Source organism: Vipera ursinii (genome assembly GCF_947247035.1).
Source record: "Vipera ursinii genome assembly, chromosome: 3".
Lineage (NCBI taxonomy): Eukaryota > Metazoa > Chordata > Lepidosauria > Squamata > Viperidae > Vipera > Vipera ursinii.
The window spans coordinates 63,759,997-63,776,145 of NC_139516.1; the positions used below are offsets into that span (position 1 = coordinate 63,759,997).

Genomic DNA, 16,149 nt, shown 5'->3' on the forward strand with positions numbered 1-16,149 from the left:
TAAAAGTGTTGTTCCAAGTTGTAAGACAATGTAAACTTCAGGCCTTTTAACCACATTTTATCCCATTCATCCATCTGAATATTATCACCAAAATTCTTGGCCCATTTTTAACATACGTTCTTTTAACTTGCTGTTCTTCTTTTTCAAATCTCAACGAAAGTGCATACATTTTAGCAATCACATGTTCATCCTTTGTAGGTAATTCATTTTCAAATTCCATTGTTTCACATCATATTACTGGTAGTCTTTTTATCTGTGTTAAATCTTTCTCTTAATTTGCGTGTAAGAACCATTGAAAACTAAATTCTTGTGCAGTCAATTGTTTTCTTGGTTCCAACTTAAGCTCCCTGTTCTCCTGTACTAGGAAGTCTTTATATGTTAACCATTTATCTTTGCCAGGTGTTTCTTATCTATAAAACACTTCTCGAGTTGAGGCCAACAAAGATATTTTCTGGAATAGCCCAGGTTTGTATCTATTCCATATTCCTAGTATTATATCCCTAATATAATGATTTTTTAAAAACTACATTTACTTTATCATACCATAAGTAATAATACCACTCAAACCTCAGACCATGATCTTCTAAATCTAAGAGTCTCTTTTTTTTTCTTAACAGCCTCTTCATCCAAACCAAACTGCAGGCAGGAAAATACCATTTAAAATCAGGTAATTTAGTTCTTTTTCCTTTGTATGTTGGAGAAACTTATATTTAACCTTTGGGTTTTTTTCTCCTGCCTTCTAAATCTGGATATGTCTTTTGCACTGTTCAAATGGCACATCAGTTCTCAAAAGAAGGTATTGTTTGACATAAGAATAACGTTCTAGCTAACACGTTCATTTTTACCGCAGAAGTTCTTCCCAACAGCGATAATTGTCATTTTCCCCACATTAATAAATCCTATTTAATTTCATTCCATACTTTAAGATAATTATTTTGAAATAAAGTCATGGTAGTAATAGTAATAGCCAAATACTTCTCTTTTTTCGAAAATCTAGCTTTTACAGATAATTCTTTTTGCTCTTCCATCTTTATATTCTTTATTTTTTCTTTATTAACTTTAAGTCTAGTCAATGCATCAAATTCCAAGATTTTTTCATTAATACATCTATCCCTTTTAAGGTGTTGTCCAAGTCAAGTCATCAGCAAATGTCTTTAATTTATAAATTCCTTTTTTTTCCCTTTTAAACTTTCACTCCAACAATTCTGTCATCCTGCCTTTTGGCTCTATTGAAAATGTCAAGAGCCAGAATGAATAATTAGGCAAAAAGTGACACATTCCTTTCTGTGATTCTGTTTTCTTTTATTTCACAAGGCTTCATATTTATTTGTACCATTTGTGAGGTATGTGTTAATTGAATCCATATAATAAACTTCTCTTCACAGTCCGAATCTTCCCAAATCTGAAAAGTCCACTTTAAATTGTCAAATATTCCCTGTGTTGTAAATTGGCAGTACATTAATTGGCTCTGTTCTTTTTCCCAACATTTTTCATTGAGCTTCTCCATCCTCTTTTTGCACTTGACTCTGGTTGAGAGACTTTGGGGTTATAGTAAAAAAGAAAAAGAAAAGAAAGAAAAATAAACCAACCACACCAAAATAAATCAAAATAAATTAACCATGCCTGTTAAAGTATGATTTCTCTGATGTACAGTTCTGTGATTGAAACATTAGCCCAGGGGTGTCAAACTCAATTTCATTGAGGGCCGCATCAGCATTGCGGTTACCCTCAGGGGGCCGGGTGGGTATGGCCTGGGTGGGCGTGGCCTACTGGGTGGGCATGGCTAGAGTATGTATGGCCTAATAGGTGGGCGTGGCCAGCTCTACATCGTTCGCATCAAGGATGCCTATGGGGGCCTGGGCAGGAGTGGGACAGATCTGAGGGTCTCTGGCAGAAGGAGGGTCTCTGGGCCAGGGCCAAGGCAGTGGGGGCCGTTCCCTCACTGTTTCCAGGATGGCTTTGTGGGCCACATGAAACTACTTTGTGGGCCGGATCCGGCCCCCGGGCCTTGTGTTTGACATGTCTGCATTAGCCCATGGAAGTCATCCCAAATATTCTGATTTCATCACTTATTACTTAAAGTTAAAAAAAATAATATTTTGGAACACTTCTCTTATTTGATTCCTGGAGTGCCGGCAGGTAACACCCAGGGGGAGGGCCTTCTCTGTGGGTGCGCCTGCCCTCTGGAACCAGCTGCCCGCGGAGCTTAGGACTGCCCCCGACCTTCGTTCATTCCGCCGGGACCTGAAGACCTGGCTCTTCAAGCTCCCCGGCCCAGGCTGAGAGTTTTTAATTGGGGTTTTTATATTTTTCCAGGGGTTAAATTTAATTCTTTTTAATTGTTTTTAATTTTTGTATCAGTGTTTTAAGTACCCTGTAAACCACCCTGAGTCCTTCAGGAAAGGGCGGTATATAAATCCAATAAAATAAATAAATAAATAAATATGTACATATATATTACTGCAAGCCTTTTTTTATCAAATGACTGGAAAAAGGAAAATGAGCAATACTGTTTGATTACCTGAAATGCAAATAAGTTTGTGCTGTTTAACAAGATGCTCTTATCTTGTTGGAAACATGGAAGCTTGTTATTTGAAAAAGTGCAATTGTTATACTCACATGCCAATTTTTTGAAATGAGACAAAATAGGTTCATAAAGGTCATAATAGATTTGTTCAGGTTTGCTGTTGTTTCGAATAAACAGGAGATCTTCCACTGTAACTGGATCAGTCTTCCCTTGCCACAAAGTCAAACTATATCTAGAAATAGAAGATATTTGGGCCTTGACAGAGATTCTCACACTGTCATATCAAAGACAGAATTTACATAGTTCTCTCTCTCTCTCTCTCTCTCTCTCTCTTTTCCTTCTCTCTCTCTCTCTCATGGTTTAATCATGATTTGTTGAGCAAACTACAGTCAGTCTTGCAGATGAGAAAGCAATAATTACTTGTTCTGCCAATTCTTATTTATTCTTTATTCTTCTCCAAGTATCCAGGAGAAACCAATTCTGAATGAGACCTATCAAACCAGATGTGATGGAATCACCAGTTCCAAAACTCTCAGCCAGCCTGATCACTTGACTAAGAATTCTTGAAACCGTTCTTTCATTACTCATAAAGCACATACATCAGCGATGTCAAACTGGCAGCCCATGGGCCAGATGTATCACGCGCAGGCCATGCCCACCCCAGAACCGCAAAGGCAAAAAATGTTGCAACACATCATGTGACACAATTGAGTTTGACACCCATGACATATACGAATGAGGAAAGCTGGTTTGAGTACTACATCAAGATAGGGGTGTGCTGTCAACCTCTCACCTTTTTGATTGACTTAGAAGCCAACTCAAATGAGTCCAGGCTGGTTTTACCATGACAGCTCTTACAGGGAAGGTGACTTGCTGAGGCAGGTTTCCCACAAGAGAATGCATTTCTTCCACCATACTCTGCGTATAGGTCTTGTTTGGAAAGTGAGATAAATAGAGGGTTGTCCATCCTGGGGAAAGAGTGCAGTTTGGAAACTTCTCCTGAATGAGAGTCAGGAATCTAAGGAGCAATCAGTAACAACCATATAGTCACAGTTCCATACACATTAAAAGAAGAAAGCCATTACAAATCTCCATACTGAACTAGATATAATTTGATATATGTCCGTTGAAATAGAAATTGAGACCCAGAGACTCAGTTTGGCTCCAAGTGACTTTCTCTTGGCAAGGTGTGGAGTTGAGTTGACATCTTCCTAGCCAAAATCTAGAAAGCACTAGAGAAAAGTCTTATCAGTATGCAGGGACACTTAACTTCACTTGGGGAAGACAGACTTGGCATATGCTTTATGAGAATTTCATGTGACTTTCTGATTGTGGCAGCCAAGTGTCTGGTACATGCTGGCACATGTAAACTTCTAATCAAATCTGCTAATTTGCTCAGATCTTTAGTACAACCTCATTATAGATTAGGTTTGTTATCTTGTTACTCATCAGCTGTGAACACAATATTCTGTTTCTTATCTTAACTAAGGGCTACAACAATAAAAGTAAATGCCTTCTATAAAAGAATATTTTCTTTAATATATTGTGCCAGGAAAGGAGGTGTCATAGCTCAGGGATAAGGAATCCTAATTTCAATCCCGTTATATAATGATATACTGAAGAAGTTACTGCCATTCAAAGCTATATTAGCCATCCTTTTTTTAAAAACATGGTGCCAGATATTTGGATTATGTCTCTTATTATCTCCAGCTAAAGATTCTAAAAGGCACTAGACTGACAAAGGCTACTATAGACAGAATTGAGGTCAATGAACCAATAGTTTGTCTTGGCTTGGAAATAAGTATGTAAAATATACTTTTACATAAATGTAAGAGAAGTTCATTTTACTTACTGGCTTGCATTAACTGCAATATCAATAGGAACATTTGGGCCTTTCAGTATATCTGCATTTAGCCAAACAGGTCGGTCGATATTCAACCCAGAAGATATTTTTACTAAGATATCCAGAGATGGGCCCACTGTCTTGATGTTTTTGAAATCCAGCTTGATCACTATTGGGAAGAACAAGAAATTCTTGAGAAAGCTTTATTTCTCTTCCCCATTCATTACAATGGACGTCTCTTTTGTAATTATTATACCTTTATCAGATAACCTGAGCACTGTTGCCAGCCAATCCTGAAGCGTATGGTCACTGTAGATGTCAGGAGGGTGAGCCATAATGGGTTTCTCTGTCTCATTGGGCGTATTGTATCCTTCAAGGGTGACATCAGATTCCAGCGCCATGACATCAGCTGTCCTCAGAGAGAAGGAGAAAGAGAGAACATTGAAAATGGTGGGAGGCCTGTCATGGAAGCACCCTAGGCCCAGCGGAGCAACTCATATGCATAAAAATTACCAAGGGTTTATTTCAGATTTGAGGAGCTGGGAAAGAATGGGAAGAAAGATTAAAGTAATGCTATTCAGAAAATCATCTGTAATTTTTGTTAACATACAGCTCAGAACTTCTATGGGATTCCCTGAAAGAGCATTTGCTCTGAGATTTTTTTTTCAAAGGAGGAGAAAAATCTCAGTAAAATTCTCATAGATGACATCTGATAATTCTGTGCTTACTTAAGTTACTATTTTGTCCAATAATTCACCACATTCTTCCATCATGTCCCCAACTAATAACTATGACAAGGTGGTAAGTTTCAGACTAATCCATGTAAAAGGCAGTGTTTCACATGCTAGATATTTGTACCTCACCATAAAGAATGATGTGATTCATGTGTTAAAGTTTAGCTGAATTTAAAATTTATAATTCACTTCTTGGTTATTTAAAGAAATGTTCTGTCTTTATTTTTAAAACTAAAATTAGACCAAAAAGTTAAAAAAATGGTTTGTCATTGAAATAAATTTACAAAATATTTCAAGCATTCATTTTGCCTATTAAATAAAGTTTATTTGTGTTACAGAAGGCTGCCATGGTCTTAGATTTCAAAGTTTTGGATTCTTTTTTTAAACAGGCAAAAGAAAGGGTATTGTCATGGTTCCGACAGATGAAACTCTTCAAAAGAACTTTGAGGCATTGTTTAACTTAAAGGATCTTTTATTTGAGTAGCATAATATCGGCACTTACGTAATCGAATCCAAAAACTGATTTCCCCTCCCCTGGGCACATAGTATCAATGTACAATTCCCTCCTCCAATTAACAGTCATAAATCACATTCCCCAATTAGCTTGAAGTGCGGGCTTTCTCTCCAGCTCTCCACCCGCCAATTCTTTATCAGCTCTGAGTTCAATAACCTTGGTTCTCAGGCTAAGTTTTAATGTTGTTATGTCTAGCTGAACTCTCATTCACATCCCCCCCTCCCAGCATCATCTAACTCTAAAAGCGAAAGGGAAAAAAACTACATTTCCATCTGTTGTCAATGCAAAAACATCCAATCTTAGCAGGGTTGACAGGTATTTGTTTTTCAGGAAGGAAGTAGAATCACTTACAACAACTTGTTTACTTAATGCTACTAACCTGTTCACCCAGTTGTGATGATTACCTGATGGTGAGGGAGGCACTCTCAGTTCTTTTATAATCTATTTCCACTACAGTTGGAAGCAATTATAGCTATTTTGCTATTATTCTTTCATACTAAGGTTTAGAGGCTTCGGTACAATGTCTCTTTACAATTTGTGTGGGCTTCTTCATTTTGATTCATTAATATAAATTTAAAAGCAAAGATTCAGTATAGAAGTGGTGGTTTCAGCTACATTCAACAGCTCTGTAAATCAGGAAGGATGAAGACAAATCTAACTGCAGAGCAGTGAGACAGGTTTGGCAAAATCTTCTCAATCCTAATTGTGCTCTTCTACAACAAGTGTTGTAACTGTTGGAAATGTTTACGTATAAGTGACATCGTTTGCTACTCTTCTTCCCATCCCTGGAACAATTTTGCAAAAAAAATTTATTACACAGAAATAATCGGACCACGTATCACTTTACTTTTAGGAGAGAAACAAAATTGGACAGCTTGCTTAAAGGAGGGGTGGAACAAGAAAGACTGCCAGCTCACTCTACCCTTTGATTTACAATAAGTTGTTGCTGCGATTGTTTTTCTTAGCATTTAACCCAGTGGTTGAGGGTCTATGGTACTTATTTTTGCACTGTCCTCATCAATTCTTGCAATGAAACTTAATGATGTAATAAGGTTTATTTATCTGATGGCTTGGCACTTGGCACAGAGCTCAACACTGATTAGGGCTAAAAAAAAATCACTCAAGGTCACCTATCTGTTTTGTATATCTAAGAGAAGACTAGAACCTAGATTTCCAGCTCCTAGCACCTTAAACACTACAGTACACTAACTACATCCTGGAATATATTCCAGTTGCTGTGTACATAAGGGTCTCCTCACCACTTCCATTAGAACCCAACAAAGAACAGATTAAGAGAGGAGACACCAAATGTCAGGTTGCTTGCTAGGCAAAGGGAAATGCTACATTGGGAGTGGCTGGGAAAAATGTAGTTAAGGATAAAGGAAACAAAAACAAGAACTGGAGTAGGTGGCTATGGGGAAAAGTGGAATTGCTAGGAAAATGTTGGGTGGGTAGAATTAAGACTGGAAAGATCATTGTATTTGGAGAAGAACATGCAGTGGAGTGACTGGGAAACAGACAGAAAACTAGAGATAGAAATTGGGGGGCAAACAGAGAATTTCTAATTGCAGCATCTTGTCTGCTCAACTCTGGCAGCATTGTTGGTATAGCAATCACTTTAAATGCAGTGAAAACAACCAATACACCCATGAACTAAACTTGGCCAATTATAAGGTAAAATGAAAAAAAAATGAACAAAATTTACGGGATTTTTTTTTTCTGGTCACAAGATTTATTTTTCTGTAAAGGTAAAGGTAAAGGTTCCCCCACACATGCGTGCTAGTTGTTTCCAACTCTAGGGGCCGGTGCTCATCTCCGTTTCAAAGCCGAAGAGCCAGCGCTTGTCCGAGGACGTCTCCGTGGTCATGTGGCCGGCATGACTAGACGCCAAAGGCGCACGGAACGCTGTTACCTTCCCACCATAGTGGTCCCTATTTTTCTACTTGCATTTTTTACGTGCTTTCGAACTGCTAGGTAGGCATAAGATGGGACAAATAACAGGCGCTCACTCTGTTACGCAGCACTCGGGATTCGACCCGCCAAACTGCTGACCTTCTGATCGACAAGCTCAGCGTCCTAACCCACTGAGACTTTATTGTGTTATGATCCTTGTTTTTAAAAGAAATTCAAGGTTCAGCATGCTTTTGGTCCTAAAATATAAAGACTGATATTTCATTCTTACTCTAATACATCTAGGCTGCAAATTTATACACATACATAGAGTATGTATTTCGTTAAGTGGGATTTACTTTTGATCACGATGCTCTTTGCTACCTATGTCCAATCTAGAAAGAAAACACAGGACTTACCTTTTAAGGCCTCTTCCATGTCATGCTTACTATTTGCAGCATGATACCAGGTGACCAACAATCCATCTTTTTTGTCTATTCTCTTCAGATTAAGCAAATAATCTAATACATCTCCACCTGAATAAAAGGATGGCCTTGCTTCTGTGTCTGAAAGATTCAATCAGGACATTGTACAAGAAATAAATATGTGCAATTCATACTAATGTCTCTAGACCAAGATGAGGAAGATTTAAGGAATACTACCATCTCTGGGGTATCATCAATATTTGGGATCTATTAACACATGCAGATAGTCCTTGATTTGCAACCTATCGTTTAGTGACCATTCAAAGTTACAACAATGCTGAAAAAAGTGACCATTTTCCACACTTATGACCATTGCAGCATCCCCATGGTCCCATGATCAAAATTTGGACTCTTGGCAATTGACTCATATTTATGACAGTTGCAGTGTTCTGGGGTCATGTGATCTTCTGACAAGTAAAGTCAAAGGGAAAGTCAGATTCACTTAACCACTGTCACTAACTTAACAACGGCAGTGATTCACTTAATAACTGTGGCAAGAAAGGTCATAGGATGGGGCAAAACTCACTTAACAACTGTCTCACTTAGCAACAGAAATTTTGGGCTCACTTGTAAGTTGAGGACTAACTGAAGTTTCTTATCTTTGTTATAGGAACACATTTAATTCTCTTGAGTCAGGTAAGAATACACTTTTTCTTCCCATGTAAGATATATTTCTGGAAACAAGCCTACATTTAGTCTTATAGTCTTCTTTCAAATGCATGAAGAAATTACAAAGCTGGACTAACCATGGGAATTGTTTGGTTCGAATTGACGAGGACTCAGAGTGGTTAACACTGAACGAGTTTATTGAATACACAAAGTCAACTGTCAAATGTCAAATGTTGCAACCCTTTTATAGAGAAAGCGTTTGAACTGTAACCAATACAAACTGTCTGTTTTCCCGCTCCTTGGTTGTGGCGTCCAATGATTGCACCTTCTTTTCCCGCTTTAAACCTTGCAAAGCTGCACAGTGTTTGCAATATCTTCTATGGCTTATTGCTAACTATTTACATACACAACACCCCTTACCCCCCAGTTGGTGTCATTTCTTTACAAAGTCCTTTAGGTATTTTGGTGGCCTATGTATTCTAGAAGGGTATCTGTTACTTTGGCTGCTAGGGGCCCCTTTTCCTGGTTGACTGCTTGGCTGCTGGTTACTATGCTGGTTACTACTGGACCTGGGCTCAGGGTTACTGGCTTCAGATGTACTGCCTTGTGTATTAGGTTGTGTTTGGGATTCAGTTGTCACTGGCCTACTTCGCAGGGGTATTTCCCAATCAATTGGACTGAATTGTTGTTGATGGGCATCTGGAAATATGTCATCTTGCCCCACCACTACACCACTTTCAGGCCTAATGTTATCTGTACTGTTTGCCCTAACTGAGCTTTGGTCCCCCTCAGCTGGCACACACCCACTAGATCTTTTCCTCAGCTGGTCTATGTGTCTTTTACAGACCCTATTCCCTTCCCCCTCAATGATGTATGATAAGGGACCTAAGATTTCAGTTACCACCCCAGGAATCCACTTATCCCCTTGGGCGTAGTTCCTGGCCCAAATCAAGTCCCCCACTTCAAATGTTCTGTTAGGAATGTCAAATTCAATGTTTGGTTGGAGTCGGTCGGGGTGTAGTCTGTCCAACTTGGTCAAGATTTTTCTTCCCCACCTCATTTCAGCTGGACTTTTCCCTGTAGCCGAACAAGGGGTTGTGTGTTGGGCCAACAAGAACTCAGCTAGTCTCTGATGCCAGTCACCTCGAATAATTCTTTTAAGCGCGTCCTTCGTGGTCCTCACGTTCCTTTCAGCCAATCCGTTGGTGGAGGGGTGGAAGGGTGCAGAAGTCTTATGCTTAATCGAGTTGGCCTTGAGGAAATCCTGAAATTCAATAGATGTGAATTGTGGCCCGTTATCAGACACTATTAAATCCGGCAACCCATGAGTGGCAAAGAGGCCCCTTAATGCCTGTATTGTTCTGCCTGCCGTTACTGAACTGACCGGTACTACTTCTAGCCATCTAGAGTAGCTGTCGACCACTACAAGGAACGTTAACCCCTGGAAAGGTCCAGCGAAGTCAATATGAATCCTGGACCAAGGATTCCTAGCTAACTCCCATTTATGTGTGCGGATGTGTTGTTGTTCAGGCCTGGAACGTTGGCACAGATGGCAATTGGCAACGCATTCCTCAATGTCTTGGTCCAATCCTGGCCACCACAAGTGACTCCTAGCTAAGGCCTTCATCCTTACTATTCCAGGGTGTCCTTCATGCAATTCAAATAGAATAGCTGATTTGTGGATTCCTGGGATTACTACACGAGTTCCCCAAAGTAAGCAACCCATATGAACTGATAGTTCATCCTTCCTTCGGAAAAATGGACTGTATTTTACGTCTGGGTTGGCGTTGGGCCAACCGCTCATGACCCAGGCCATTACTCTCCTTAAGATGGGGTCCTTATTGGTTGCCTCCGCTATGTCTTTAGCAGTTAGGGGCAGATCAGGAATATCTTGTAGGGACATTACTTGTCCCACTGGGGCAGGGTCCTCCTCTGTTGTGCTAAGGGGCAATCTGCTAAGAGCGTCTGCATGACCCATGTCCTTACCTGGTCGGTATTGGAGGGAAAATGAATATGCTGAGAGGAAAATGGACCATCTCAGCATCCTGGGAGACATAATTTGGGGAGTCTGTTTATCTGTGGTAAACAGTCCCAGCAGGGGTTTGTGGTCTGTCAGGATTGTAAAGTTCCTGCCATACAGGTAGTCGTGGAACTTTTTAACTCCTGCCACTATGGCTAAAGCTTCCCGGTCAATTTGAGCATAGTTCCGCTCTGCCTTGGTTAGTGTGCGGGAGTAGTAAGCAATGGGTCTTTGCATTCCCTGGGTGTCTAAATGGCTGATTACTGCCCCGACGCCATAAGGCGAAGCATCGCACGCCAGGTAGATTGGTCTATTTTCTATAAAGTGGGTTACAGTTGAGCTACTGGAAAGGATATCTTTTAAGGTCTGGAAACTCACTTTGTGCTTGTCTTGCCAATGCCAAGGGGTCTTCTTATCTAAAAGCCTGTGCAGTGGTTCTGCAATGGCAGCCTTATGTGGCACAAAAGTGTGATAAAAATTTACCAAGCCTAGGAAGGCCTGTAGCTCAGCCTTGTTCCTTGGTTCAGGAGCCCCTTTTATTGCTTTAATTTTTTCAGGGGTAGGGTGGACCCCGCTTTTGTCAATCCTGAACCCCAAAAAATCAGTGGATTTAACCCCTATGCTACATTTTTCCTTTTTTAATTTTAATCCAGCCTTTCTAAATCTACCCAGTACCTGTTCCAGCCGCTCTACTAACATTCCTTCATCTTTTCCAGCTATTAGGACATCATCAAAGTAAGGGCATACTCCAGGTATGCCCTTTAAGGTCCTCTCCATCACTTCTTGGAAGATGCCTGGAGCAGCTGCAATCCCAAATTGCAGTCTGTGGACTCGGAACGCCCCCTTGTGGGTAACAATTGTTTGCGCCTCTGCAGCCTCTTTGGAAACAGTCAACTGTAAGTACGCATGCGCCAAGTCGAGCTTGGCGAAGATGGCGGCGTCCTGGATCGTGGCGAGGACCTGCTTCACCGTCGGGACCGGGTAAGCATGCTTTTTCATTCCAATGTTGAGGGTCGCTTTATAGTCGGCGCAGATCCTCACATCCCCATTGGGTTTGAGGGGTGTGACGATCGGCGTCTCCCATAAACCGCCCTCAACGGGTTCTAAAACTCCGAGGCCTACAAGCCGGTCGAGCTCGGCCTCGATTTTTTCTTTTAAGGCAAAAGGTACCCTCCGGGCCTTTAGCCTGATTGGATTTACTGAGGGGTCTAGGTTAAAATTAATGGGGGGCCCTTTGTACTTGCCTAGAGATCCATCGAATACGTCTGCAAATTCTTTGCAGACGGATTCGAGGGTCTTATTTTTAATCACAGAATTTATTCCCCCTATCCAAATTCCCAGGGCAGGAAACCAATTAAGCCCTATTAAGCTAGTCCTATTCCCCTCCGTAACTACCACATCTAAGACCCCCTTAAATCCCTTAAAATTAACTCTAAGGCTGGTCTTTCCCTTTACGATTATTGGACTTTTTTGGAAGTCCATTAATTGAATATTTGTTGGGCTAAGTGGAATTCTTTTTCCACTTAGTTGTTCAATTTTTTTCAGGGTTTCAGTGGAAATTATCGACACTGAAGCCCCAGAGTCGATTTCCATTCTGCAAGGAACCCCTTGCAGAAGGACTGTGATTTTTAATTTTCCGTCCGGAAAATTGTGCCCCCTTCCCTGCCTTTTCCGATTGACTCGGGCCACCTCCCCTGGGTTTGAAAATTTCGCCCGGGATCTAGGGGTCTCCTTGCCACTAGCATTGGGGGTTACCTTACCCTCTGGCCACACATCGACTTCATTCAGACGGGAGTCCCGGACGCGGTTTCTGCAGATGGCCTGGATGTGGCCGGTCTTGCCACAAGCCCTGCACTTGGCGGTGCGGAATCGGCAGGAAGCGCGGGGATGGTTGCCGCCACAGCTGCCGCATCGGTTCTGGGTGTCGTTGTCGCGCGGTCTGGTTGCGGTGTCCCGCCACGGTCGTTGTGCCCCGGTCGGTGGTCTCTGCGGTGTTGCGGGTTGTTGCCGGCGGCCGGGTTCGGGCCCTTCGCTTCTAAGTTGTCTGGGTGCCATCTTCCCAAATCGCCTGGAGACTTCGGCGATCTCTTCCTCCCACTGCTGATCCACCTCCCCGCAGTCCACATAGCCCTCTTGGTTAATTTCAGGTGCTGTCGCCATGCTACTGCGGGGGGGGTCGCGATACCCGGTAGACTCATACGTTAGGAGTTCGTCGAGCACTTCCTGTAAATCGCCAGTAGGTTTGGCGATTATTCTGTTTTGTAATTGTTCATCGCGTAAGCCTAGCACAACTCTGTCCCGAATCCTAATTTCTAAATTATCGTATTTGCAACGAACTGCGGCTTCCCTAACGGCAGCGACGAATTTCTGTATGGATTCCCCCGGTCTCTGATTTCTCTTCTCGAAGATGCGCCGCCAAAAAAGTTCGGACCTTCGGGGAGTAAAGTGCACCTTTAGTTTTGCAAGGAGGTCGGCATAGGGCACGCTGGAGACTGGTTGTGGCTGGCACAGCCCGACAGCGACTCTGTAGACCGGTGTGCCGCAAATTGTCAAAAATGCCGCCGCTTTTTTTCGGTCGTCGGTGATTCCGTTCACTAACAGGAATCCTTCGACCTGACCAATATATTCTTCCCAATCTTCGGGGAAGTTAGGGTCAAATTCCTTCAATGACCCGATTTGCGCCATTCGGAGAATTTTTTTCCTATTCTGCCGCGGCCGCTCGGTTGACTGTGACTCGCTCAGACTTTGCCGCCTTCACGACAATTCTTCCTAATCTCTGGTCTTCTGTCGATCCCACCTTCGTCGCCAGTTGTTTGGTTCGAATTGACGAGGACTCAGAGTGGTTAACACTGAACGAGTTTATTGAATACACAAAGTCAACTGTCAAATGTCAAATGTTGCAACCCTTTTATAGAGAAAGCGTTTGAACTGTAACCAATACAAACTGTCTGTTTTCCCGCTCCTTGGTTGTGGCGTCCAATGATTGCACCTTCTTTTCCCGCTTTAAACCTTGCAAAGCTGCACAGTGTTTGCAATATCTTCTATGGCTTATTGCTAACTATTTACATACACAACAGGAATATTACCTGGCTTAAGTGGACCTATGTTTGAATTCTAATGTTAGCTTCATAACACTTAGGTTTAGTTTCTTCTGTACTCAGACTGCAAAGATTCAGGGCCTTTGTTGCCCAAAGTGCAATGCAAACTGAACTGATTGAGAAAGAAAAGAAGGAACTCAGCTGGAGCATTGTAGGTTAGTAGGATGTTTGCATGAAATCAATTTGCTTTATTTGCCAAATGTTATTGGATCCAGATGGTTATGCCCTTCATGTGAAATCCTCCAATCTTTACCTACAGTTTCCCCCACCCCCCCTTATTTTGGTTTCGAGATAAAATATTTTAAGGAGGAAAAGATGGAATTGTTCATGTATCTTCTGAGGGGACCCCTCCATCTGGAATCACTTTCATTGTGTATCATTCTCCATGGTTGATATCTGAGTCTGTCTGTATATCCTACCAACAGACACTTTCTACAGTTATAGGTTATTTTCTTCATGAATTCAGCTCCAGGAAAGACTCTATGAGACTTTACCGTTAAACTGAAATAAGACCTTTCACACAATGGGAGATACTTTTAAACGATACCTTATAGGAATATTTTATGACAGATCTAGAGTTAAATGTTATCTTTCATTATAGCAATAGCTCAGTCCAGTACACAATGGGCAAGCATTCATAGCATACAGAATCCTTTCTTAGAATCATCTGCTAACCAAAATGTTTTGTGAAATAGGAGACTTGACACACAAGCTCTGAACAAGATGCAAATTAAAACAATTCAACAGTTAGTAAAAATGGTGGGATTCAAAATAAAAGCATAAATCTCTAATACCAGTATTAGGAAAAAATAAATGAAACACTTAAGAGATTAAATGGGGGGGGGGGGAAATCCCAACACCCCAACTGAGTCTTTGAAAACAAATCTTCACAAAGTTAACATTGTACAGTTATTTTATCTGTATCCATATCTCTATATAATTTGTTACAGAATTAAGAATGTAAAAATTTTTACACGTATGTATTTCATTGCTCTTTATTGTCACAACTGATTCTTATGTGCCAAGATTTTGTCAGGAAAAAACTTGGAATGGTTCCCTGACATTGTTTTTGTAGGGCTGACATGTTAAAAAAAATATGTAATTTTTTGAAATGCCTTTTATAACCCGCTGAATCAACCATTGACTCTGGCAATTTGCAATAACGAAAAACACTGTGTGCACAGTAATACTGTAAAGAACCTAAAGAATTAAAGTAAAAGTCAGGTTATGTTTAAAATAAACCAAACTCTAGCACAGCTGTCAATTATCAATATAATCCATATATGAATAATAATAATAATATGAAACCCTAACCCTGCAATTGCCCCCTTGCGGAAAACACTGGCTCCCAATTCAAAAGCTTTTTGTTTGGCTTGGCATTCGTACCTTCCAGAAATTGTTTTCTGACTGCGAGCCACACTAAGAGAGCTATGCACCCAGAAATCACTGCTCCAGCACTGATCAAAGCAACAACTGTTCCTTTTCTTCCAGAAGAACAGCCCATCCTGGAAATCATCGTATTTTTGATGTGCAAAAGTTTCCCGGCATCTGTGTTTCAACAATGACACCTTCTTTTCCAGTGTAAGGCAAGAAGATCAAAGGAAGTTGAAACGAATTCTGAAGAATTTCATTCCAGCCAGAAGCCCTGGCGGATGAAACCAGGATTCAAAACAAATTGAACAGGGTACACATCCAAGTATTTTCTTGATCAAAACTCTTCTTTAAAATCTACACTTTTTTCTTAGTTCTTTGAACGATGCTAATGGTAGAGCTTTCTCTTGAACAAATTTCTTGTACTGTCCTACTATTTACTACTTTACTACTACTTTACTATGTAACCTGTTTTTCTATTTTTTTCCTTGAAGAATTATAACATGGCTGAAAAACTTCTGATCATCTGGTACTGTCACCCAAAAAACAAAGCAAAAGCCTTTTTAACAGATACTCCGTTCCTTGCAGAATGTGCTTCCTAATAGTTATATAGGCTGTCGTGCTGGAATTAAAAATGAAGGTGTAACCACAGAACAGGTTCTCGTAAGGAAACTCCAAACAAAAATAATTTGTCTGCTTTGTGGCTCATGAAGAACTCAGCAAAGAAGTCTCTCGGATTATGCCTATTATAGATGGAATTTGTGTCCCTCCTTCATTCCGTGTCGATCAGCACAACAGCGCTTTGAGTTTAAAGTCCATGTTTCGAACAACTGCAAATGGAAACAAGATTTTCCTGTCAGATATTTGTGGCACTGGAGCTGTGCGTGTGAAAGTTAGGGTTGAGAGTTTTTTCAGAAAGCTTTTCAAAACATCTTGCAGAAAGAAAATCTTGCCAGTTTTAAATTAGCAGGTTAGAAATCACGCTGATACGATCACATCTTCATTTTTCTTATCCTTGCCAGATTTTTTTTTAAAAAACATATTAATCTACAGCTATA

General features: G+C 40.8%; 1 protein-coding gene across 1 annotated transcript; it reads right to left on the reverse strand.

The window, feature by feature from the left end:
• Window positions 1–278: 278 nt before the first annotated feature.
• On the reverse strand, window positions 279–15,224 carry FAM151A (family with sequence similarity 151 member A; the record flags this gene model as incomplete). Its single annotated transcript, XM_083360230.1, has 7 exons — window positions 279–1,538; window positions 2,620–2,759; window positions 3,321–3,545; window positions 4,380–4,539; window positions 4,627–4,779; window positions 7,928–8,074; window positions 15,107–15,224. 7 exons carry the CDS (start codon window positions 15,222–15,224, stop codon window positions 1,459–1,461), a joined length of 1,023 nt encoding a protein of 340 aa, XP_083216356.1. The 3' UTR covers window positions 279–1,458.
• Window positions 15,225–16,149: the final 925 nt, after the last annotated feature.